The sequence below is a fragment of the Coloeus monedula genome, assembly GCF_965178545.1.
Source record: "Coloeus monedula genome assembly, chromosome: 9".
Lineage (NCBI taxonomy): Eukaryota > Metazoa > Chordata > Aves > Passeriformes > Corvidae > Coloeus > Coloeus monedula.
The window spans coordinates 6,360,358-6,385,950 of NC_138789.1; the positions used below are offsets into that span (position 1 = coordinate 6,360,358).

The following is a 25,593-nucleotide window of genomic DNA, read 5'->3' on the forward strand; positions in this document are numbered from 1 at the left end:
CACAAAAAATGATCCTGGCCCCAAAGTGCAAACTAAGGGGAACTGTGAACATTACTCATGTTTATTCAAGGAGCCAAGCATGGGTTTGTATGTCCTCCGTGTGTGTGTTTGTGGCACGGCAAAGGCAGAAGGTCAGAAGACATGAGCAACTGGAGGTAAAGATAAAAACTTCCTAATAAGCAACAACTGATTTCTACTCAGAGCACTTGGCTCCACCTTCAGGCTATGGTGTGATTCATGTGGCTGTCAGGAAGAAAAAGCAAACTTTGGCTGTTCTGCATCATTTATGGTTTACTTCCTTTGCTGGGCTGCCTCTGTGGAGAAGCATTCCTTCCCTTTACCTGGTTTTCCCGTGTGATTCCATTGTTCCACACAGACTGAAGTGGCACCGAGGGGTGTGCCCTGCTCAGGGCCCTGTCACCAGGTGCTGCACAAAAATCCCAGCTGAGCTTCTACCCCCAAGCATCACCCTTTGCCTTCCCTAAACACAGCCAATGTGGGCTCCTCCAGAGAACAACCCAGGACCTGATGAGGGATGTGTGAACCCCCCCCTCCTTCTCTTTCAAGAGCAGAGGGAAGAGTCGGGGAACTAGCAGGATTACAGAGCTCCTAGAAAATGCCTCATTAGGGTTGGAAATGGTTATTTAAGTCAGTTGGGCAAGAAAAGATTGGCATAGTGGAGAGACAGACAGCTGGTGACTGTAGGAGGGGACAGAGCAAAAATCACTTCAGTGGAGTAGAGCATGTAAGGTCTAGACGGACAGCTAGGGAGTGTTGTTTTAGAATGCCAGAATGGTTTGGGTTGGAAGGGACCTTAAAGCTCATCTCATTTCAACCCCCTGCCCTGGCCAGGGACAGCTTCCACTAGACCAGGCTGCTCCAAGCCCCATCCAGCCTGGCCTTGAACACCCCCAGGGATGGGGCAGCCACAGCTCCATTCTGTCCAGCACAGTGGTGCAGGCGCCCTCAGTACTGCAGAGATGTTCCCCAGCTTGTCCTCTTCCAGACTAGGGGGCCTTTTGGGGTCTCCTCCCCCTGCCATGGAGCCCTGGGAGAGGGGCCCTGAGGGGAGACACGGGGTTTCCCTGCCCCTGGTCAGTCTCATTTCCCATTGGTTGGTTTGTGTTCCCCGGTGTGGCCAAGGACCCTCGGGTCCCGTGACTGCAGAGTTCCTGAGCTGAGCCCCGGCCATGCGGCTGGAGAAATAAACATCTCTGAAACATCTACCACGAATCTGTCCATATCTACTTCGGTTTCCACGGGACTCCTGGTTTGAAATATACTTGTTGCAGTAATCCCCGCTGCGACAGGGGCCTTTTGGAAAGGCAGGGGGAAAAAACAAAGCTGCAGTGGTACTCCCAGCTGATGCTTTTTCCAGTGATGTCCTAGTCCTGCATGGCCATGTTAATTACAACTACAGTACAGTCGCTTTTTGCTGCTAATGATATTTCTCAATTTCTTAATGAACAGAAGTGGGTTTCTTTTTTTAGGGGGCAGGGACCCCAACATATTATTTCCAGCTCTGGAAAAGTCCATGTTTTTTTTCAAGTGGGTGTCCAGACCAACTGGCTGCAAATGTCACCTTGTGCCAATCAAATGCAGGCAGGGGAGTGCAGTCTCCCACTGTCTGTGCAGCTCCAACAGCCCTCCTGGCACCTCAGAGCTCTTTCAGAAGAAAGAAAACCCCAAAACCTTAACCTGAAGGAAAGAATGAGCTGATCACCAGAGCTTCAAGGGTGACATGAATTGCACCAGCTTTGTGTATTTCATGGGTTTTGAGGATGGTCACAGAAGGAATAGAGGTTGTCGCTATTCTCAGCCTCCTGCCATCATGAGTGGACAGCTGAGCTTACCAGTGCTGTGCTACAGGAATTCCATTAAAGAACCTGCCAGAGGGGCCCAAAATCTCTTGTAACTGAACAGAGCTTGTCCTGCTTATTCCAGAGGAAGATACATCTTGTTTCTGTTTCATTTAATCCAGAGTGGATTAAATTAAGCACAATCACAGCAGTCTGATTTCAGAATGAAATGCACATGTTCAACTCTTAGCAGACAGCTCCACAACCTCCTGGATATTTGAAAGACCTTGAATCAGGTCCTCCATGAGCTCTCGGGAATGAGAATATTTGTTTACATTTGCTTTCCCCCACCCTGTTGCCCTGGAAAGCTCCTAAATACTGGTGTAGTACAAATAATAATTTAACACAGTATCTTAGGCGGCTACATGGAGCAGATTGCTCTCAGAAAATGAGCCCGTACATCTGTACAAAGCTTCTCTAATAGCTACCAGACGTAGGAGCTTCTCAGCCATTGCTTATTTCATTGTGCTATTAACTTTACAGCCTAATTATATCTAAAACACTTGCCTAACCAAACTCATTAATTAATTAGCAGCAGGCTGGGAAACAGGATACTCCTGGGATGGTCAGGATTGCTACTGTAGGGAAAGAAAAGAGGAGCTCTACAAAGCCAGGGAGAGAAACCAGGAAAAAGAGGACAAAAGTTGCAGATGTTGCTAGAAGAAAGCAGATTCCTCCTCACCCTGTTTTATGCAGGATACAGTACCCAGGGACTGAATCCATAAATACAGGTAATTAAACAGGTCAGACTCTCCCCTCTTCCTCTGACACCCACAGGAAATGTGATATACATTGAAAAGTCTACATACTCCTATCTTTTTTTCCCCTTTCTGGCTCAGGAACTGTAATTAAAAGGAAAATCAGCCCCTCTCCTGCTTTGAGAGTGCAGTGGCACAGCTGGTTTTCATCTTGGCTAGCAGGCTCTGTCCTCAGGCTACTAAGTGCTGAGTAATTTTTACCAAGCTCTGTTTGCAGATAAATGATGTTCTTCTCTTAGCTGCTGCCAGGCAAAGCTACAAATACTGATCTTTTATTCTTTTCCCATAAACTCCTAACACTGAATACTAAAAATGCAGCCAGAGATTTTTCCACTGCCATTTATTCTCAGCATGGTCACAACTGTATTACAATTACAGACACCCACCCCTTCGCTGGAGCTCCACTGCAGCTCCTCATTAACCTGAAGCTTCCAGTTAAAGGCTCCTTCAGTTTCACTGATAGTTTGCATATACTCCAAGGACCCACTTCATTTTGTTTTTCCCCCAAAACACATTCCATGAGAAGGACAACTGCTTTAAATAACTTCACACTAATTTCTGGAAAAGCCTGATGAGCGAGTGCCAGTCTCAGAAGAAAAGCCTGAGTGTGCAGTTTGGGGAATTTCTCTCACAGCTATAACTATAAAAATATCTGAAAGCTTTTCACTAAACGTGGCACAACCTCTGGGCAAATCCAGTGTGGGCTCAGAACAAAGGAAAGAATCGAGAAAGGTACAACACTGGAAACCCATTACTGTAGTTCAAGTTTTCTGCCATGTTTCTTAGATAGATCTTACGTGTTCCAAGAAACGGTGTCGGAATTAGTTAAAAGTGGTAGAGAAAATAATTTAAAAAATACTACTTAATCTTGGCAACGCTGTTCTTCCACCTACCTCCAGTGAGTGAAGCCCTGAACAAGAAGCCGGCACAGGGAAAAGGCTGAAAACTGGTAAGAAATACCATGGCTAATTTTAGACTTGTTTCCAGTCATGCAGCTTGAAACATAGAGAGTAATGGTGCTTATAAAAGTACTTGCACACTTTGTAAAGTAACACAGGGCTTCAAAACAATTTAAATTTCAAAGGCATTTTTGAAGTATAAGACTGAGAATTTGTCAGCTTCCTAAACAATCTCATGCCTTTGAAGATCACCTTCCCAGCACAGACCCCAGTCTTATGGAATTACTGGTTTAGTAGGATCAGCCCCTGATGCAAGTCAGCTTTCTGTTTCAGCCATAAATGAGGGAGGAAGAAGGAGAACAAATCTGCAAATCAATAGGCATTAACGAAAGAAAAAGAATTAAGTAGAAGTAACTTTTCCTTTAAAAAGTGAAAATTTGAACTGCTGCCTTGGTAGCTGTGGCAGAGAGGGCATTTTCATCCCTTTCTTCTGTCTGTTACAGTGGGCATGCACAGCTGAAGAACAGCTTTAGCCTGAATTCTGTTTGCAGGTTGTGTTTCAAAACATGGCATAAAACAATCACTACACTGGGAGTCCAGCATGAAGGGGTCCTGGCTTGTCTCTGCTGCTCAGTGATCCGTGCTTAGATCCAGCTTAAACCCCAGAAATGAGCAGGACAGGATGGATTTGCATTTCCAGATATGGAGGCTGGGGTAAAGGCTCTGCCTCTGGATTCTGAACCAAGGTACAGTGTTTCTTTCTCTTGCTGGCCCTCAGGATGGATGTGGCTGTCTTCTCTCAGCCCACAGAACTCTGTTTAAATACTAGGGTAAAGATAATCTGTTTTGTAGTTCTAATTTTAAGTGTTTTCAAGCATTTAAAATAGACTGTAAATGTCTGAAGCTCCAGGGGAGTGAATCTGTGCCATCTTTCCATTATTAAAGTGTTCAGACCCAGGACTGGACTTTGGTCCAAACTATGTGTCAGGGCAGTGCCAAGGAGATGCTGGGGCTTAATGGTGTTCCTGTGACTGAAGCGTGAGAGGGAAACAGTCCATGTTAAACAAACTGCACATGGAACACTCTTCTTAAGTGCCTTGTAAAACACATGAAACATTGGTTAGAAACACATTCACCACTGCTGACCACACAGGTTTTTATTTTTAATAGAAATTAAATTAGTAGCTTAATATACATAATGTGACACTTTCCAGTCCAGTAGTTTCCAATTCCTGCTTTCAAGTCACAGTTACTGTACAAAAATAATAACAAAGAGCAACCAAAGAGTAAACACTGTCACTAATACACTGGACCCAGAAAGGTTAAGTTTACGTGGAGCTACACATGCCAAAGGATACACAGTGCTAGAGCCATCGTGGTGCAGTCATGCATTACCAGGGGACAGGTGCTGCTGGCCAGGCTCACCGCGCTCCATAGCTGTAGTAGTATGGCTCATCTGGCCGGTAGCCGTACGCAGTTGCCGGGCGCCCGGGAACCCCTGGGGTCTGACCAAATCCATCCACTCCAATGCTACAAAAAAACAAGGAGAAACTGAAGGGGTTTGTATGGTAGGGAAGGCACACCAGTGCTGGTGTCTCCAGCTCCTGCCACAGAGACGGTTTTGTGAGGCAACTTTGCAAGCCGTGTTCCCCTTCTGGACACCACTTCCCTGGTGGGAAAAGAAACACTGCAGAGAAATCAGTGCAACTTCTATCAGGGAAAGGCTCTCAGTCCCAAGAAGAACCCCAGAAGAGATAAAAGTCTTCTCTTTCCTCCTTTCATGGATTTACTGCCCAAGCACTTTTGTGACTCAGTGTCTCCCTCTGTACATTAAAGTTACCATGTCCTTCAGGCTTCTGCCTAAGTCTGTTGTAATCCTGCTCTACACAGCACATCTGAACAGTCTCATTCTCTGCCTTCAGTTCATTTCTGAGGTGCATGGAGAACACCAGCTAAAAGTGAGAATATCTAGCACAGCAACACAGTTCAGTAAAAGATGGTATTTCTGGTGGGATACAAGACTGGCAGCCAAATGGCAGAAGGAATTAATCACATACTGAAAGGCTATGTACTAATGAGACAGGATAATTAATTTTTCATGTAAAACAGCATCTTTTACACCTAAAAAGTCCCACAACAATGAGTTAGATATTAAAACACAAGAACTGCATAGGGAAGAGTGGCAGATACTTCATGCTCAACAATAACTCATGCAGGAGGTAGAGGAAAAATGAGCATTGCCTAAGACACTGGATTACTGCCTTTTCATGGCTATGTCACTTCTTAGCTTCCGCTTCAGTAGAGGGACAAATGGAAAAGGATCCTGATTTATTGTCTGACTAAAGATGCATTGAAAGGAGCTGAATTTCCTCTCTGAAGACTGTCAAAACACAAAGAACCAAAGTGCTTTTGGAGTGGGGAAAAGCTGAACCTCATTACTGCCAATTATCCATATGGAACATGGGTTATGCAATCAAGGCAGGGAAAGAACAACCCCTCCAGAAGATGTACAATGGGTGGGCCCTGGGCCCTGGCTCAGCAAGAAGTTGGCACTGCTCAATTGGTTGGACTGAATGGGCTTAGCTGCATAGGGGGGGACATGTCCATCACTCTGTCCTCACAAAGGCATTTTCCTTGGATTGTATCTCAGTGAGGTCCTAGAAAAGGATCCCTAGTGCCCGGTTTCTCAGAAAACTAGTTCACTCATGAGATACCCTGATAGGTGAAGGTGGAAAGTCTGAGGCTGAGATTTGTCCTCTGAGAGGGAAGGGACACAATTAATAGCCAAGCTGCAGAGAAAAAAATCACTGTTTTACCTGGCTGTATCTTGAGAAATGCTGTTTCCTGAAAGTGCTTTGCATTTCCACATCTGCCTGTGTGTATCTGAATTGGCAACACCCATCTCCTGACTCCTGCACAGAGCCATCAGACCTTACAGGCTGATTCGCCCTTCAGCACAGCAGAGAGAAGCAGAGGGGCCCTGGTGTATGCTGCAGTGGTGCAAAGCTCTGTGAACACATTCCTCTGGCTCCACACCTGCCTCTGGCTGCCCATTCCTTCCTGTATCCACTCTGAAGTCCTATTACCCTTTTTCAAGCCCATTAGGAAATGAGCTGATGACCTCTGAGGCACCTTCTCCAGATGCCTCCTTTGTACCTGGCAAACAACAGCTTTCTCATTATCAGGCCTGAAGCCTTGAAAGACTCCTGAAAGAAGGGATTAAGAGAAATCCTGTTACTTTGTGTTTATCTCTCATCTCCAGAAACCCCAAACCAAGCACTCACCTTAGCCAGTCCCTGCCTCTCTTCTGTCACTGATTTGCAGCGTGCAGAAGGATTGACAGACAGATCTCACCCAAGCTGCCTTTGGCTGCAGTTCTCAGTATCAGGCCCAAAGCTCTTGTGAACAAGCCAACAAGGACAAGCATGAAGCTGAGCAGTTTGTTTGGCAGTTCAGAAAACAAACCAATTAACAAACTACTATAAACCAACGCCAATTCCTTCAGGGTTCTTTCAGTACTGCCAGTGCCAGAAGCCAATAATGTACTAAAAGAAGGCATAGTGGGAATTGGAAGTGCAGAGTCTGGTTCTGTTGTGCTTCTACAAATTCCCAGTGATACCACACACGTTATACTGGGGAGAAGCAGGACCCTTGAAGGCTACCTTTAAACTCAGGAATTTTATTGCTTTCTTCCAAAGATCCTTAAATATCCACAGCTGATTTAAAATGAAGAGCTATTTTAACAGAAAACGCTTTTCTGGGTTTATCTTTCCATTATGTTTTCTGTGACTATAACAATGTTAGTTGTGGATAAGTTGTTTTTAATACAAGTGTGGTAGAACAGAAGATTTCTGCATTTCTGCAAGCCACTGAAAAGCTCATTCTGGAATGATATTTAGGTGAGTGAGGAGGCTGAGGGGGCCCGGGGCTGCTGACTGCAAGTCAAGCTCGTAGCAGCCATGCCTTGGCTCACAGTAGTGCCATCCTCAGGTTTACTGTGGCAAAGAGGGACGCAACAAAAACAGGAGCCTGAAACCTCTCCTGAACTCCTTTATACACCCCAAGCTACATCGCCACTGGCTTTTTGGGGTGAGGTGTAATAACACCCTGAGCCACGCGGTGGCAATGAGCCTCTATCCGTGCAGGCTGAGCTCTTCCAGCCACTTCCAACTCAGTAATCCTTATTCAAAGAACTTCTAAATGTATTTAAATTGATAACGAGAGCAGGGAAAATATGGTTTCAATCACATTCTCAACAAATCAGCTTTTAAAATTTTTTTTTAATAAATGTGTAAGTAATTAGGTAAAGATCCCTAGAGTTTAAACTTTGAGAAGTATCAGTTATTTCCAAATGGTTCAGACATATGTTAGTGTCCTCAAGAAAACTGGAAGAGATGGATCAGCTGGTAACTGCTTTGGACAGTCAAAAAAAAAAAAAAAAAAACCAACAAAAACCAACAAAAAACCAAAAAAACCCAGAAAATCACATTAAAACACCTTGATCAAATCACTGCTCTCTCCTATCTAAGTATTTCCCTGAAGTAAATAAAATCTTGACCATGTTTGAAAAAAATTGGCTTCATTTTTACACATTAGTGCTCTTGAAGCATACCAGCTTTGCCTGTTGGATTGTTTGCACTGGCAGCCTGCAGCACAGAGCCTGTCGGAGTTGAAGGGAAGGGTCTTGAGCCCAGGAGGTGACGGAGGGGTAGGACAACCACACAGCCAACACGCGCCTGGAGACCGGAGTCTGGCTCGCTCCAGAGGCTGCCAGGCCAAGGGCATAACCCACCGAGGTGAAGACGGGTTTAAAAACAAGTCCTGATGAATCCTTGCCCCTTCTGCCAAGAACAGCAGAAGGGGAGAGCCAGCAGAGATGGTAGTTCTGCGGCTGTAAACACTTGTTGGATAACAACTGGCCTGAGATCATGATTTGTGCCATGTGTGCTCAGATTTATACCAGCAATCAACTTCAAGGCTTGCTCCTAGGAAAAATGTGTTGTTGGCCTTAAGCTACAGCATCTCCCAGGAAACTCAGTGCTCAGCAGAGCAAGCACCAGTCTGTCTTCCCCTAAAGTTAGTGACACATAATTATGCCATTGGGGCAACAATACTCATCCCTGACTTGGTATTTTTTCCTCCCAGTGCTGACTCCTATATAACTGGGTACACCCAGCAAAGTGCATACAACCCTACAGTTGTAGAGTGGATATGGATCACACAGTACCACACAACACTCCCTCAGATAAATGGCTCAGGCTGCTGCCTTAATCTGCAAGTCACTGCAGGCAGTTCTGTCTCACAAATCGCACGTGCGCGCAGAGAGTGGCACTCACCACCACCCTGGCACAGCACAACTGTGCTCTTGAGCAAAGCTCAGCCCCACGCCTGGGGCTCATGGAGTTAAACAGTGAACAGCCCAGCTAATTACTATGTACTGCTAACCTCAGTTGCTGGTTCATTTTGAGACCCTTTAAAATATGAACTGTGTATTTTACCCCTATGCACTCTCTTAATGATTTGTTTTTTTTAGACTGAAATCACTTCCAGCCATCAGTTATACTCGAGGTCTCTACACATGCACTTCTCCAAGCACAAATATTTCTTTTTCCTATTGGTCTGCCAGCCCCTGTCAGAGCAAATTTCACTTTAAACTAAATGCTGTGATACTTAAAACCTCTTGGATTACTCAGGCAGCTAGTGTGATCTATGACCTTCCCCAAGTGACAGCTGAACTTTCCAATTTGCTTGTACTGCTAGGGAACTGAGGAACACATGCCGAAGAGGAAAATGTTCCTGATGTGCATGAGTGACGAGAGATTTCTTAACAGCCCTGCTTATTGATGCTTGCTCTGATTCAGAGCATCCAAATTAATATGCCCATGTAGGATCTTAGGTGCCCTGACAAAATTTAAGATGTGAAGACCAATTGTGTCCTTTCTCCCAACAGGAAATGGCAGCCAGCATCCCACTACATCCAAAAAATACTTTCCTCCTGAATTCCTTCCTGCCCCCAGAGCCTCCAGGACTAGATAGGCTTTGTGGTACATCTGGAGGGCTTGGCAGGCTCCAACAAGAAGCACTCCATCAGGAATCCTCTGCTGGGGTTCCCCCCCAGGTGTCTGTGCTGCTCCCCAGTGCAGAGTACCAGGAGAGGCTCGCGGGCATGGTCTGGGCTGGGTAATTAACACCTGGGTGTAGAGTGACCACGGAGCTCTGGGAGCTCCCCTGACGCTGCACACCCTGAACCTGTCCACACCAGTGTTCACACTGGTACCAGTGCTGCTGCTGACAGGGCCTCTCAAACCACAGCCTAATTCCTAGGTACCAATTCCTCCAGCATAAGCAGGGCCTCAGAAACGCAAGTCCAGCATCACTGGTGAGATTCTTGGTCAAAAGTAAACACTTGAAATCCAACTGAAAGCCCCCCCAGCAGGATCCATGGATCTTGGAGTGATCCCAGCAAGAAGCACTGCCTGGGAAACAGGTCTGTCAGAGGCATGAAGCAGTATGGCAAACATTGTACCAGTGTGTGCTGTGAAAGACTGTGACTGCCCGTGTAGGCCAAAGTGGCCCAGGAAAACCTTTGAGGGTGAAATACCAGTTTAGGAGCTCACAGTTTAGGGCCAAAGTTTCATTCATTTCTGCCCAAAATTAAAGCACCATGGAATTACTGCCCCCTGAAAATGAACTGCAAGCTTCACACAGAGTGTTTCCATCAGAACCAAGATTTCGTCTCCAATTCTTTTTATTCTAAACTTTTTCTAAAACCCCATCAATCTTCCCTCTTTACTCTGCATCAACAAGTCCTCATGTCTCAGAGGCTCTCAGCTACTCCATGGGGATACAAGTTTTATAATCTTATTAAAAATAAAATCTATTTTGTTTTTTAAAAATCTACAGATTCTTAATTCTGTAGATTCTCTGACCTTGGTAAGGCCAACCAAACACTACTTGAAGTTGTCAACTCATCAGCAACCCTACCAAGTCCTAATGAAGGAATCACACCAAAGTTCTCCACATGCCCCAGGGCTGCTTAGGAGGGTTTACATGCAGGTGTAAACAGGCAGCCTCTGTCGACACACATGGCACCTCTGATCACACCTGCAGCTTTACAAAACTCCTGAGGATCAGAGAAAGGGGTTAGAACCAGAGGAGTTCTGAGCATCTTTCAGAAGCCTGGTATCAGTACAGTTCATAGCAGTCCCACTGTTTCCTCTGTACCTTCTCCCTCTATATACTGGCTATTATGGTTTCTAAAAATCATTGTCTTCACTCCCAAGCCATCCCCATCTCAGCCCAGGCAGCCATTGAGAATTTCAGTCACACATCACTGAAGTCCTAAATTTTCTCTTCCATGAATCTACTCATGTGTGACAGTACAGTTCCTATCCTGTATTCCCTTACAAACTCTCATGCCATAAACTGCTATATTCCACAACGCTGTATCAAGTTCCTGTGTATAACAGATAAAACACATTACGTTCAGATGAATACTGAACGCCGTACTTTTCCCTCAGGAGGTGCCAGGGCCATAGGAGTGGCACACCAGTCTCTAATCTCAAGACAAGCACAGCATTACAACCTATTCAAATGAGGTGCAGTTTACTGATTATAACACTTGTCAACAAGACACACAGAAGTTTGCCAGCAACAAAGTCCATCTTTTTTCTCTCATCTCAGTGGGTGTTTTTATTTGTGTCTGAAGTGTTGATGAGTGCCGGTCTGAGACAAGGGCTGCCATGCAGGGCAGTATAATCACATAAGGGATGCTCAATCCTGCCAGCCCAATTAACAGACTGGTTGGTAAATGCTGCAGCTCCCTCCCTTCCTCCCTCCACAGGTTTCCTCTGCACAGAGACCAGGCACAGAAAGGCAGGGGGAGCTGGGGGCATCCAGGCCTTGACCCACTGCACAAGCAGGGATTAAGGTACAGTGTGCATCCAAGCACGGCAGGTGGGAAATGATTCTGAATTCCACAGAACACATACAGACCTCCAGCTTCAAAAGTTATCTGCAGGTAAGACACATTTAGTTAATCCTTTGCAGGTTCCAAGGAACCATCACACTTGAACCAAGGCTCAGAGCCTCTGAAGCCATGGACTCTGCGGCCTTTCCCCTGATAGTCCCTGTCAGCTAAGCACTGGATGGGACCTCATTCTCGTAACGCCACCATGACCGGGTAAAAGGGCATCAGAAAGGGGCACACAAGGCCTGCTGCTTTTTTCCTTGCCTCAAGTCCAGTAATGTAGAAGATGATCCCATTTCCTCCTACAAGCCAGTTACCTCTGGTTTTTCTTCACTGGCCATAAATTTTCTGTCCTTCAGAGTAAGAGCACAAACCATGGGTTATGGAGAAACTCCATAATTGAGAAGCATTAGGAAAAAACAATGTTTCTTTATATAATGTCTTGTAACTGTAGATTCTCCCATTACTGGTAATGACGTTAAACTATAAACCACAAGTCTCTTAAATTCTGCCTCTCATGACCCCAAGTTTTTCTCCCCTATCTGTGACGCACTTTTTTTTCCCATGATTTCTATTCCTCAAGCTCAAGTGGGAGGGGAGTTCCGTGGCAGGAACTCTGACTATGCCCACTGCATCAAGCAACAAGTCCATCTCTACATTAGCATTAAACATTAATGTCTCTTAAACAGTAATACTGTATCTGTTCACAAGACAGAAAATATCTAAATGAACCTGTGCATTAATACTTTAGCTCCCTTGTGCATCATAATACAGCTTTTATGGATATGATCATGTCTCTCCTTCCATGTGATCCAGCTTTCTTCAGGGTACTTAATGACTTAAAGTTTCCAATTGCTTCTGGACTTGTTGCCCAGTTGTATCTCAGCACAATACTGCTGTTTCTCCCATTTAATTACAAACAAATGCAAAGCTGACAATGGTGGAGAAATGAGCACTGTGTCTTCTGTGTCAGGCTCCAGCTATGCACCAAGCAATAACCACGCCAAAATTCACTGAGGGAAGGCAGCATTAAAAAAAAAATATTTCCCAACTGAATAGCAGAAAAGCACTGAACCAAAACCAAATGACCTTGCTTAGCCAAATTCAGTGCAAGCCTTGCTTGAAAGCTGTAGCTCCTGCCATCCCTGCTCTACAAACACAGCCTGGGATTTGGCCTCAGTTTCTCGCTCTGTCAGTTACCTGCTGTGTGATCCTGGACAAGTTGCTCCTTTTCTCCATGACCTCAGTTTCCCATCAGAGTATTGGAAGAGAAAACACTCCAGACATTAAAGACAGCCAAATTACAAACTACAGTAATGAGAAGACTCAAAGTAGACTGATACAGACAGAAAAGACTTTTGCTTATTCTCTAAAACCCTTTATGAAAAAAAAGATTATTTCTGCTCTGCTAGAAAAGCAACTAATCTCCAACAGAGCCAGGGGTCAAAACAGCAGCTCAAAGGCTGCAGTTGTTTCGTGCAGCCATGTTGCCTCTTTGAAGGGCACTGGGAGAGCTCCTGTAGCATTCCTGCAGTCGGGCTCACAGCTCTGCCACACGGACAGAGAGCTTCTCTGTGATTCTCTACAGGATTTCTTAAAAGGTCAAGTGCACAGACAGAGCTGGAACGGAAACCAGGAGCTCTGGCTTTCCATTATAAGCCTGACAGGAATGTCTCCTGTGCTCTTGGCTCAACAACTGTCCAAACCCACTGATTAGATACATCCATTTCTTAAGAATTAATAAGGAACTAAAACAAATTAAAAAAGCCCCGAGGAACAGGCAATAAAAAGCAAGATGTCCTTTCCTCCCCCTCCCTCCTTGCACAGTCCCAAGTGTATGTGTCAAGTCCATAAACTGAAGAGTACGTTGCCTTAATCTAAACTAGTAATAGGGCTGGCTTGGGACGCTTTCACGCCTCTCTTTTAATTGTCTCCAGCAAGCTCAGTGTTAGGCTGCGTACAGAAGCTTCAGGCGACTGTCTGAGCAAAATAAGATCCTGAAGTTTTACAGAGATGACTGACGTCACTGACAAGATCAGGATCAGCTCCATGTCTTCCACTAGCCTTCCCATTTCTACAGAGGAAGTATTCCTTGCTTCCTGTGCTTGAGTACAGGGCAGGTCACTGAAAATGTACTCAAAGATAAGCAGTAGAAACAAAAATGGAACTTTTTGGTGCCTTGCACTGAAGTGCTCTTAGCTGAAGAATTTTCCCTTTAAACGTTTATACAAACTCCTCAAGCCCAAGTGCAGCCACTCAGTTCTGTGCTTCAACACAAATGGGGGCAAAAGTTCCCTGTTGTGCACCAATGCCTGGAGGAGCCAAAGCTACAGGCCACTGGTGACAGTCGTGCTGTCTGCAGGGCAGTTCGGTGTGGATGAAAATCCAGATGCTGGAGGGAAGGAGGGGGGAAAAGGCAAGAAATCTGTTCTGCTCTGACTTCCAGCTGCAGCCAATAAAAGCTTTCAAAGCTTTTCAGTTTTTTTCTGAAAGTTAACATTGCTGGGGGATTTGCAGTGCTCACTCGAGCACACACAGCAAATGCAGTTGGAGCATTATTACTGATGAAGAAACTTTAAATATTTACCACCACAGATGATTGTCCTGATTTCAAACACTTTTATATATAAGCACAGGGTCCTAGTGAAATCTTGTCAAGATCTAACCCAAATCAGCAATGTTTTTAGTGTAAATCAAGAAGAAAGTAAATCTCAGTGTCTCTTACCAATTTTTTTTTCTTAGAAATAACACTATATATATCGGGAAACAAGGCAGATACAACTACAGACAAGGAATGTGTTCTTGGAGATCTGTATCTTGGAGTAGCATTATTATATTAAAAATTCAACTTAAATTAAGCAAATGAAAAATCAAATGTTTCCAGACCAAAAAAGCTGCTACGGGAGTATTGGAAAAAAAAAAAAATTAAAAGCTCAAAACCCTGAAGGCAAATAAACTCCATAAGCTTATTTATTATTTTTTAAATCTCAGAGTTCAAAAACCATCATCTTAGTTTTCCAGAGGGAAAAGGGTGGGTCAGTCTTTGGAGTTGGATGGCTGACACTGATAAACACAGAATCAGAATAAAATTTTAGAATCAAAACAATTTTAAGTATTTGGCAAAGAAATTAATTTGATATATTAGTTTTTATGCTAGAGACTTTTTCAGAGCACATGTTCAGTTCAGATAATAAGCACAAGAAATACCCCACTGATATATGGGCCTTTTTAAAACTCCTCATTTTAAGTTTAATTTTGAATCCTGTGAGCATGCTTAAACCCAGCATACAAAACACCCCTCACTTTATTACAGTTTTAAATCTTTCTTCCAGATCTGGCCTTGCAACCACTTGTCTTGATAAAATAGGTCACTTGAAAAAGGAAAGCTCAATAAAATGAATTACAAAACCAACAAGATTAAACTGATTGTGCTGTTTTTGTACAGTGCAGCCGAATTCTGCAAATACGCTGCTGGCTGTGGTTTGGCATTTAACAGCATGTGATCAGTGAGAAGGAGGAAATTTTATTCTCATTAACTGTTGCAGATTTACTGCAGTGAAAAAGGGCTATGTAACCTGAGAAGTGACAGAATGGAAAGATCAAAGCAGCAGTCTGGAAACTAAATAAACCTTCTGGCTACTTCCTGCAAGGAAAATTCACTCTGGCAATGTAAAACAGAGTCCAGTTAAAAACTACTCTCAGTTTTATGAGCTGTCACAGCAGCTTGAGTGGTTTGGACCAGTCAAGTTTAGAACATTATATTTCCTTGTTTTTGTCTCAGATACTTCTGTAAGCAGTTTTATAGTTTCTTTTTCTTTTTTTTATTTTTAAAGAGAAAAATAAAATTCTTTTCTTTTGGTTGAAATCGAGAAGGTCACAGCTAAACTCATTAAAAACAAGCAGGTCTTCATTTGTGCATTCCATTCCCCTTTACTACATTTTAATGTTTTACTTTGAGATTTATAAGCAATGTACATTTACTTTAATAACTCTTCCGCATTCTGTTCACTTATTGTTTAATATAAGTGCAAATCAGTTTACAGAGCCCAGATGGCTTGTAACCAGGCAGCCAGTCTATTCCTAGTAGCACATCTGGAGGGACTGAGCAGCAGACAGAACGTGGGAATTAATTAATGCTACATTTCAGAAGAGACAGACCCAAGTTTGGGGGATTTTTTGGTAAGACATTCCAAAGGACTTGAGCTCACTGCTACAGCATTCTGGTATTCTTTTAAAATTCTTAATAGCCACCTAAACCATAATGGTTAAATGAGGCCAACTGCAGGTGGAATATAATAAAATAAAAAGCAACTAAAAAATGTAAAAGAAGTGACTGCAAGTGAAAGAGGCCCAAGTATCCAGGATTCCAAAAGAGCTGAAGTGCATTAAAACCTCAATACTTACTCTTCCCAAACGGCATCTGCAGCTTGCTGAAAAAACTGTGCCTTTAAAATATTCCCCAGCAAGCTATTTCATCTCTCACACACTGGTGCAATTGTTGGGAGCAATTAAACCTCTCTTACAGTAAATGAAACAAGGGCAACCTGATCCTTCCCAGCTCCAGACCACACACCTTGGCGAGGTGGTGTGGTCCGGTCACTGGGGCACTGCGGGAGTGCTCAGGAGAGCCCTGCCCTGCTCCAGTTCTGGCACCTGACTTTGGATGAGTTAATTCCCTTCTCCTCACCTTTGGTTCCCTGCCCACCTTGGCTATCAGCTCTCAGGGACTGTGGGCTGCACTGTGGGCATTGTCTGTGAGTGGGGGATCTATGGAGAGTTGCTTGGGAGCTTCTCCTGATACTGCCTAAGAACACAGTGACAACAAATAAACACCCAAGCACATTCAAGAGTTGCTGTATATCAAACACTGGATATGAATAATATTGTCCTTTTATGGATATTCTTCAACTACAGCCCTAATCCTTCAGCGGTGCAGAAGTTCTCCAAACTCTGGGAAAATCTCACTGATGAATATGGGCCACAGGGCAGAATCTTCATCCTCTGGAATAATCAGACCCCTGGTCTCCAGAAATGCTCCAGAAACTGTCCACAGCATAACAGCAGAATTTGGTCAGATACATATTAGTGGTAATTAGTGATTATATGTCAGGTTGCAGCATTTCTATAAACAAGGCTTTGAGAAGACAGTATGAAAAAAATAATAAAGTAACAGCTAGCAGGAATATGACCACTACCAAAAAAAAAAAAAAACAAAAACCAAGGGACAGGACAGAGACAGCTCTAGTTTAGTACTGGTACAGAAACAAATTACTGTAAGACACAAAGAAATTCAGGCTGACATTCAAAAGCTCTTAGCAATGAAGCCTTCCTGTGCTGGAAGCACCACTGCCACATTTCAGTACTGAAGGAGAACAACTACACATTGAATTTTGATTTAGGCCATGATCCAGGCAGGACCTGAAGCAATCAAGTGAAGTCTTCCAACAAGCTTGTCCCAGACTGTGACCAAAAGCCTCGAAAAGGCAGCAGTTCCCACTTCCTCATCACTTCCTTATCCTTATTCTTTTAGATGCAAGATCTCAGTTCCAGGGGTATGCAGCACCTGTATAGGCACTGAGGAACAAAACAACTTCTCTGCCTGTTCCCCAGGAATAGTCAGTGTAGGCTGTACACAAAAATGAGAAGTGTGCTTTATCTCAAGCCATACAGAGCCTTATTACACATTTAGTGAAATCCTCCTGACCATATTGACTTTAACTTCTATAAAACTAAACATTAGGAAGCTAGGACAAAAGAGCATGATAAAAAAGGTGACTCTGCTGCCACTAACAACATTTTTTTGGGATAAAAAAAAATACATAAACCAACCAAAATAAACTCCCTTATTTGTGTCCAGAAACTTCACTGGTTCTGGACTTTTCTTTAAGGCCTTTTCAAATTCGTTTCAGCGGGATTTACAATTTGCTAATACTGATGTGTGATAAACTAATAAAACCTGCCTGCAAGGTTATAGGCCCAATTTACTAATAAAACCTAATTCAATTCTCCTGGGAAATGCAAATTAAATAGTGGCAAAAGCTGAGTACAACTCTGCTGAACACACTCCAAAAGCAACTAAGTTGGGTTTTGTTTTTAATATGAGGTTTAATTAGAGAAAAGAAGAAATACTGTACAGAGCTGTAAGAAACATCACTATGGTAAAATGGTTCAAAGTAGAATCATATTGTAATAATAATTTATACTCTTTTAGGTTTTCTTTCCATTAATTAAAGGATTTTATACTCACTCTCCACCTCTAAGACAGGGAAGTATTACTGCCTCTGTTCAAATGAGGAGGAAAGAGATGTGGGTACTCTCAGCACAGACCCCACATGAGAATGATTTTGTCTAAGGAGCATAAAACAGTTTGTTCTGCCACTGATCCCTGCTACTGTCTGCTAACAAGAGTGGTTTTTCACCTTCAGAGACAGCCTGCAAGATGTCACTTACCTCCTGAGAGGCTGGGAAGGGAATGTTCCAACTTCTAAATAAACTTTAGTTTATTTAGTGCTGAACTTTACTGAAAATAGTAGATGGATGAGATGGATGCCCCTGGCAGAGTCATCAAGATCACCAATTCCTTCAGTCCTTTCCTTTAGCAAATCTAATTGAAGATGAGGATCTATATGGAATAGAGCTATAAATGTCAATGTAGGATGTAAGTTACAGGTACAACCATTTAAAAGCATTTTGATAATCATTCACAAAGTGCACATTTGCAAGCACCTGCTGCAGTTCCTGTACCTGACCCAGATGGGAGCTGTTCAGCTGTGACTCATGACTGGGAATTCACACCACAATGCAGCAATCAACGGGAATGAAAGGCTACAGCTCTAGGTTGTTCCACCATGAAAACTCCCATCTGATTTTCATCAGGGTTTCCAAGTGAAAAAAGGCTATGGATATGCCGATTCTTGCCATTAAGTGTGGTCTTTGAGCACATGCAGACATTACACGTGGTTAGCCCAGCTAGGTCACACTGAGAGTGTTCCCTGTGCTCCCACCAGGACCTATGGCCAGGCATTGTTTCCATGAACCCCAGACACAAGAGCCTGGCTGTGCACACTGGTATTTGCCAACACCAGCCACAACTTCCCTGGGGCCAGCACAGAGCAGCCTGCAAGGACCTGGCTCCAGACATTGAGCTCACAAAATATCCCGATGACCTGCCATGGCAAAAACAAGAAATGCAGCTACAGTTTTAGGCTGTAAATCCAGGCAAGAGGAAAGATGTTCACCAAGGACAGAGACACACAGTCACCCCATAAAACTGGCTGTGTTTGACATGCCAAACCTTACTGCTTCCTGGGAAGAAGCCTCAGTCAGATCTCTTGTTGGGAAGAGCTGTTAGTGCACATGCTGGGAACAGCACACACAGAAAGGCCTTGTCTCAGAGAAAATGAGGATTATGCAATGGCAGCTCTGCTACATTTTATAACAAGGTTAACGGATCCTGCACTGGAGAAAATTCCCTCAGGGAAAAAAAGTAAGTTCTGGCCAGCTTCTAGCATTCCTAACTATTAATCTTTTCAAAGCTACAGACTGCGAAGGTTTGAGAACTCTGTTGAAGATACGAACCGAAAACTGGCTTTTGTACTCAGAGTTTGTATCATTACCTAGTTGTAGCTAGGAAAGGTTAACAAGTGGCCTGTTCCCCAAAGGGCAAGAAAAATACTGTGGCTATCTCTATTATAAGGTATTTAGCCATCACTATTATGTTTGCATCTTAAGAAAGTAATTAGTCTCCAAAAGGTGATTAAAAGTTGATAAATGACCATAGATTGTGGAAGATGTCTTTCAGATGGTCTTTATCCCTTGCAGCTCAGACACTAAGCTGTCATCACATCAGCCAAAAGTGAGGGATTTTTGTTTGCCACAATCATAAAACTTTCACTCAATATTAAGACTTATCAGAACCAGAAACCTTGAATTCAGATTTTAATAACAGATGAAAATTTCAAATCTATGCCTAATGCCCATCTGGCTTCTGAAAGACAGTAAGATGATTCAAAGCTGGTAATCTAATCACAAGAGTCTTTTCCTAGCCAATGAAAAAAACCTGGATACAAGCTGTCAAAACAACCTCCTCAGCTACGTATTTTCTGCTGAATCGAAAACATACCTTACAATCTGTCTGCATTCTGCTCCAAACCTTTGAAGAAAACAAGAGATGCTGTTTATGGACTTTATCACTGCTCCTGTGTATGTTACATTCTGAAATAATTCTATTTATAGGCCTCATACATAACAGTACAACTCCACTAAGAATATAGTTCAGGGATAAGAGCTGTAAACTGAAGCTGCAAAACACACAAGCTAGATCACCAGAAACAAAGCATTTCTCAGGGTGGCACTATGAGAAAAATGGCAGTTTCTCAGGTCTTCACTTTTGTGTTGCTTCTCCTTCGTGATGACAAGTAACAAAAACAACAATTATCAGGATGTGGACATGTCCAGAACAGCAAGCATGCAAGCAAATCTACAAACTGAATTCAGGGCTAGATACTTTAACAATTCCCTTCAAAGTTTTTCTGTACTTCACAATGCAGGAACTGATCATGTGAGGTAGCATTCTCAGCTCCTGAGAGTAACAATACTCTAGGTTTCAAAGAAGTCCAAGAAACCCTGTGAAGAGAAGGCAGTGTCTTTGAAAAAGTCTCCAAGACACTCCACCTAATTCCCCCAGATCAACAAATGTTTTTACTGCCAATGCTGTCACTTCATGTTTCCCTCTTAAAAATGACAGGGGAAAACAGCCCCAGTGCAGTAACCCAGTGCGTGCCTATCCGTAATTCAATTTTTTTAAATTCCTATTCTGCTTGACTTCAAAAAAGCACTTCCCTACCTGCCTAAGACTGTGCAGCAGCTCTAGGTACATAGATCCAGTGTCTCCTGGGACAAGGACTCCACAACATATGGCTGTGGTATCCCTGCTGGATTACAGGAGTGAAACACTTCAGCAATTGCACCTTCGGATACAGTCACTGCTCCAACTCCCCTGAATTTTCCCAAATGAAACAGTGTGGAATTGCAATGGCAGAGGGTGCCCTGGACCTCTGCTAGAACACCATATTCCTGACAAGGAAGTCCATGGTTCTAACTGGCTGCTCAGTTGGGCACCAACACCAGTTCAACACAAACTCAGCTTCTCAGTGATATGCAGGAACTATTAAAACCTGGGACTTTCTGGCTGACTTGTTCAACCCTCCTGGAGGCAAAGGTAAGTCCTGATCCACTCTAAGCACATTGCAAGGACAGGAAATAGCTTCAGAGTAATTAAAGGGTAACATATCCTCATTCTTTGTCATAGGAATGCAGAAAGGAGAAGAAAGGATTAAATTATTCAAGGTTGAGTAGCAAGAAGTCAGCTCATGGTTGTTACCTACCCCAAAATTGACAGGGTGGTCTTAAATGGCAAAAGGACTTGAGAACTCACCCCACTCCTCAGCAAAAACTGCTTCTATTACAGAATTGAAAAGCCTAATATAAAAGTCAAAGACCAGAAGACACCGGCACAACAAATAAACATGTAACAAATAAAAAAGTGTAACAAATGAACAGACCAAAAATATGTATCTACTCATTATTAGACATCTCTCTTTGAACTTCCAAAATGTGTTACTATTAACTGACTGGCTAATTGTCTATGAAAATCATACACAGCTTTCTTGCTAAAAAAGTTTCTGAAAACATATTCAAATATTAATAATAGAAAAATGAACTACTTTTATAACAAAAATCTTGATTTATTAAAAGCTGGAACTGGTTAAAAATAAATCCTTGACATAAGGTTCTTGTTAGCTTTAAACTGTAAGCATAAAAATACCCCTGAATTATGTTTTGGTATGGCTGAAATGTACACTATATAACACATAAAAAGCGCCTTGACTTGCTGCTATTATTTTTAATTAGGCTCTCTAACACGTATGGTTTTACCTTCCAACACTAGTTGAAATTGGGAGAAGGGAGGGTCTGACGCTCCAGACTTGTGGGACTGGCAATTCCATGGCTCATGCCTCGGAGCACTAATGCATTTTACATTAGGTCTGAGCATCAGGAAATCCTGGCTGCTGGCGCCAAGCAGTTCAAACCCATAATGACACACATCTGAAAAGTCGGATTCGCTGCTCAGCTGCCAGTATCTATTCTATCAAACAATTCACTCCTGCTCTGCTACAAATAAGACAGAACATTTGCAGCACTCCACACTGTTTCCAATTAGACTGTGTGTCTGGACTGCAGATAAGTCCATGGAGCAATCATATTGAAAGAAGTCTTCCTAGAAAACAGAATTCTAGTAAGAAATCTGAATATTTCCAGAGGCCATCATCAATGGGCCAACCTGCAGTTTTTCTGTTTTCTTTGTTTTCTTTCTTGAGGTGAGCCTTCAGAATACCTTGAAACATGCAAAAAAATTCTACAAATACTTAATTTAACTAGATACACACCAGGTGTATTTTGCTACTCATGTTAGTCAGAATACACTCTGATTAAAAAGCAGCTTACTATTGGAGCTCCCTGATGCGGGACTGCAATTTGAGGCTGAGTGATGAGCCTTCACTTTTAACCAAGGACACTGAAGATGGTTTTGTTTCCCAGCTGAAAGCCTTCTGGCAAAACAAGAGTATCTTGACTGGGGCTTTAGCTAAGTTTACTGGAAACAAAGGAGTCTACTAGCTCTACCCTACATACCTTTCTCCACACCTCCAGGTGGGTTTGAAGACTGTTGGGAGCATGTACCCTCCAGTGTTCTGGTTAACAAAGAAATCTGTCACCGCGTGGGTTGTGTGTCTATTCTGAAGTTAAAAATGCTGAGTCACATACTAAGACTCCAAGAGCAGCACAGAGCCCACACTTACCTCAGTTTCTCTCCCACCTGCAAGCTCCGCAACAAAGGTTGCACATTTGTAAATGATCAACACAGGCACCTGCATCCCCTTCCCAAACACAGATTCACACTACTCTGAACTCAATACTTACTTTTTCTAGAGGATCCATCTCAAATCCTGCCTATTTTTTCCCCAGAGCACGTTAGTTATTTTAATTTGTCCTTGAAAATGTTACCACCATTCCAACCCTTACTCAATGTTCAGCTTTCTGGCACATCCCAGGTAGAATAAACCAACAAAAGTAACGGCCCACTACCCTTGAACAATTACAGGAAGCCAAAGTAAGGGAGGAAAATCTTTTTTTGCTTCAGCTGTACATATTGTGAATAATTTACATTTTACAAATGGTGACTAAAGGTGTCAGTGATGAAAAGAACCCTTTGGAAAGAAACAGCTTCAGCCCCAGGGCTGGGCATATCCAGATAGCTGGATCCTGTTAAAGTGAATGCTGTACCTTGACTATCAAGTGTTTGAACTATTTCCTGCTAATGAGCGCACAGAACTCATGCTTTATAAAAGGCACTTCCTAAACACTACAGCACCAGGATCTATGAAGATTTCATTCTTGGAAATGAGTCTTTTCTATTTTGAACTCATGGGAGATGTTTACTCAGAAATTCAAACTGGAACAGCTTGCCAGCATTGAGAAGGAGTGGTCTTTGACCAGAGGGAAAATTCAGAGAAACATCTCCAGAAGCCAAGCTGATGCCTTTTGCTCATATAGCCCATTTTCAAAATGCCCTCAGGAATCTAACTGAGGATACCTTGGGAAGACTTAGGTTAATGGAAAAAAACCAAAAAACTCCAAACCCACAGAAACAGCTTTGGCAGCTGAAAGACTTCTTTTAAATTTAAGAATATTGGAAACAAACATCATCTGGGTAATCAGCATCTCAAGCCTCTCTTTAGATGTTTTTCCCAATGTCTGAAAAATATTTGAGTAGTTGTCATAACAGGTAGTTAGTGGTGTGTTCTGTGTTATTGTTCTACTCTACAGCTTTTGGAAAGCTGTGATGTATTACAACATGTTAGGATGTTAAAATAGACCTGTGATTCAGACCACAGACTAGAACTGCTTTTGCAGTGTAAATCATTCCTACTGCTATGGGGCAAAAATTATTGAGGTCTACAAATGAAGCCCTATAAAGAAACTTGAAGAGCCGCTGTTGGATGGTAAGAATTCTTTACTGAGAGCAACTTACTTGCCAGAGAAGGGGTGCTGCCCAACCAGGTCTCCATTCTGAAGCTGGTAATCCCCGAAGATATCTGGACTCACCGCTCCATCAGGGGCTATCAGCCCATCTAGAAAAACAAGATACAGTGACTTGTAAAGGAGCAGGACTTGAAGGCAAGTGGGCAAAACAACGTGTCCTGGTTTCTTTTAGCAATTCATTAGGAATTTAACTTACAATATTTCTGTGAGGAACAAAAATCAACAGTAATACTGAAACCCAGCAACATCAAGTACCAAAAATCCTTACTGGGACTCCAACTTCAGCCCACGGCCCTGAAAAATGCTGTACCTAAGAAATAGTCTCTTAGCCCTTCTTCCTTAAACCTATAGAAGTTATTTCAAGACAAATCTTGTCTTTCCCATCATCAAAGTAAGCCCAGAGAACAAGCAATGAAAAAGGTAAAACATTAATCTGGGCCAGCACCATAAAAATAAAAAAGCAGAAAAGGTCTTAATTGTTCAGACTATACCCTGCACCACTGTCTCTCTTCAAACTTGTTAAGAAAAACAAGAAAGTGACTTCAAACCTATTTCTTTTATCTTGCCCATCTTTTAATGTCTCAGAGCTCTTTCCTACAAGGGCAGGCTTTTTACATTATATCCTCTCAAGAACACAGGTTACAGGTTTTTTGTGCTTCCTTTACATTACAACACTGGCATGTGAAGATGCAGACATTTGTAAAGCCAGAAGTATTCCTTAAAGGCTTCACATTCTCTGCTTGCTGTATGAGGAAAAAAAATCAGGAGTGAACATCTTCCTTCTGTTACATCAATGTAAATCCAGAGAGCGTCTTTGAAGTAAAGTCACTGAACTGACCCCAGCTGAAGGAGAACCCATCTTAACTCTTCGCTGTTCCCATCACAAAACACATTTCTTTTTAATATTAAGAGCACAGTTCTTACGTGGTAATTAGTATTAGGCTATAATCAGATAAAACGAGCTATTTCATTAAAACAGACCCTACATCAGTTTGTCTCCATTACTGTATGAAAACGATTCCAGACTTGAAGTGCAGAAAGCACCCCCATAAAACCAGGGCAGAAACAGGTACATTCAGACTGATACATTGAGAGTTTAAGAGAGGGAAGAAAGAGATTCCTAACGACTAGGAAGTTACAAATGCCACTCCACTTTAAAGAAGGAGAGATAAGATCCAGGGAGTCACAGGCCACTTAGCTTAACCTCTGTGGTTTCAAAACTACTAAAACTGCCTGCGCAGGAAGCGGTGGAAAGTTACTTACAGACACAAGGGCTTAGAGATGACGACTCTGGCATTCAAACAAATCTCCCTGTGCTTTATGAATTTACCTGATGTTTTTTGAAGATAATATAGTGACAAGTGATAAAAGGAATAGAATTGACACATCTAGATTTCTAACAGACATTTGATGAGGTGCTACAGAGATTCATTTAGAAGATAATACCTCATGGGAAAGTGACTGAATCCAAGGCAGCAGATTGCAAATGAAAAATGCTAGCCATGATCAGACCACATTTTAGCAGCATCAGATTGCTGTACATGGCTGTGTTCTAATTGTAGACATGTGTGTACAGTATGTGAAGGAGTATAACTTGACAAGCAAGTGATCTGGCAGGGATGAATATTCCTCTCTCAGCATGTTCAGTGGGACACAAGTGCCCTGTGACATCATACAAATAGAAAATGTCCAAAGAAGTGAAAGGAAAGTCGAAATGGCCTTTTATTAACACTTGTGCCAAATTCTCCTATCTCACCACCTAGTCTGTACACTGCACTGAACTGAAATGAGGAGGACCATTATCACTTTTATACCTGCAGCACTTTGGATCAAAGCCAATCCATTTAAGAGATTATGCATTCTAAAGAGTTGGGCTTGGTTAAAACTTCTTTGAGAGCACAGAAACTTAAAAATAACATCTGTCTTTATATTAATAAAGCAAGCACTACATTTTAACTCTGAGGCTACTGCTACCACTACTTAAAGTGTCTTCAATCAAGAGTGTT

The 25,593-nt window shown here is 42.7% G+C and overlaps 1 protein-coding gene across 2 annotated transcripts in view; it reads right to left on the reverse strand.

Moving 5' to 3' along the window:
* Positions 1 to 4,753: 4,753 nt before the first annotated feature.
* KIFAP3 (kinesin associated protein 3) overlaps positions 4,754 to 25,593 on the reverse strand; it is a 66,569-nt gene continuing 45,729 nt past the window's right edge. For both annotated transcript variants that reach the window (XM_082286828.1, XM_082286827.1), the window contains exons 19-20: positions 23,577 to 23,676; positions 4,754 to 5,046 (exon numbers count right to left, since the gene is read on the reverse strand). In XM_082286828.1, coding sequence (XP_082142954.1) covers positions 4,938 to 5,046; positions 23,577 to 23,676 — 209 coding nt within the window. In that variant the 3' untranslated portion in view covers positions 4,754 to 4,937. The remainder of the gene's footprint in view (positions 5,047 to 23,576; positions 23,677 to 25,593) is intronic.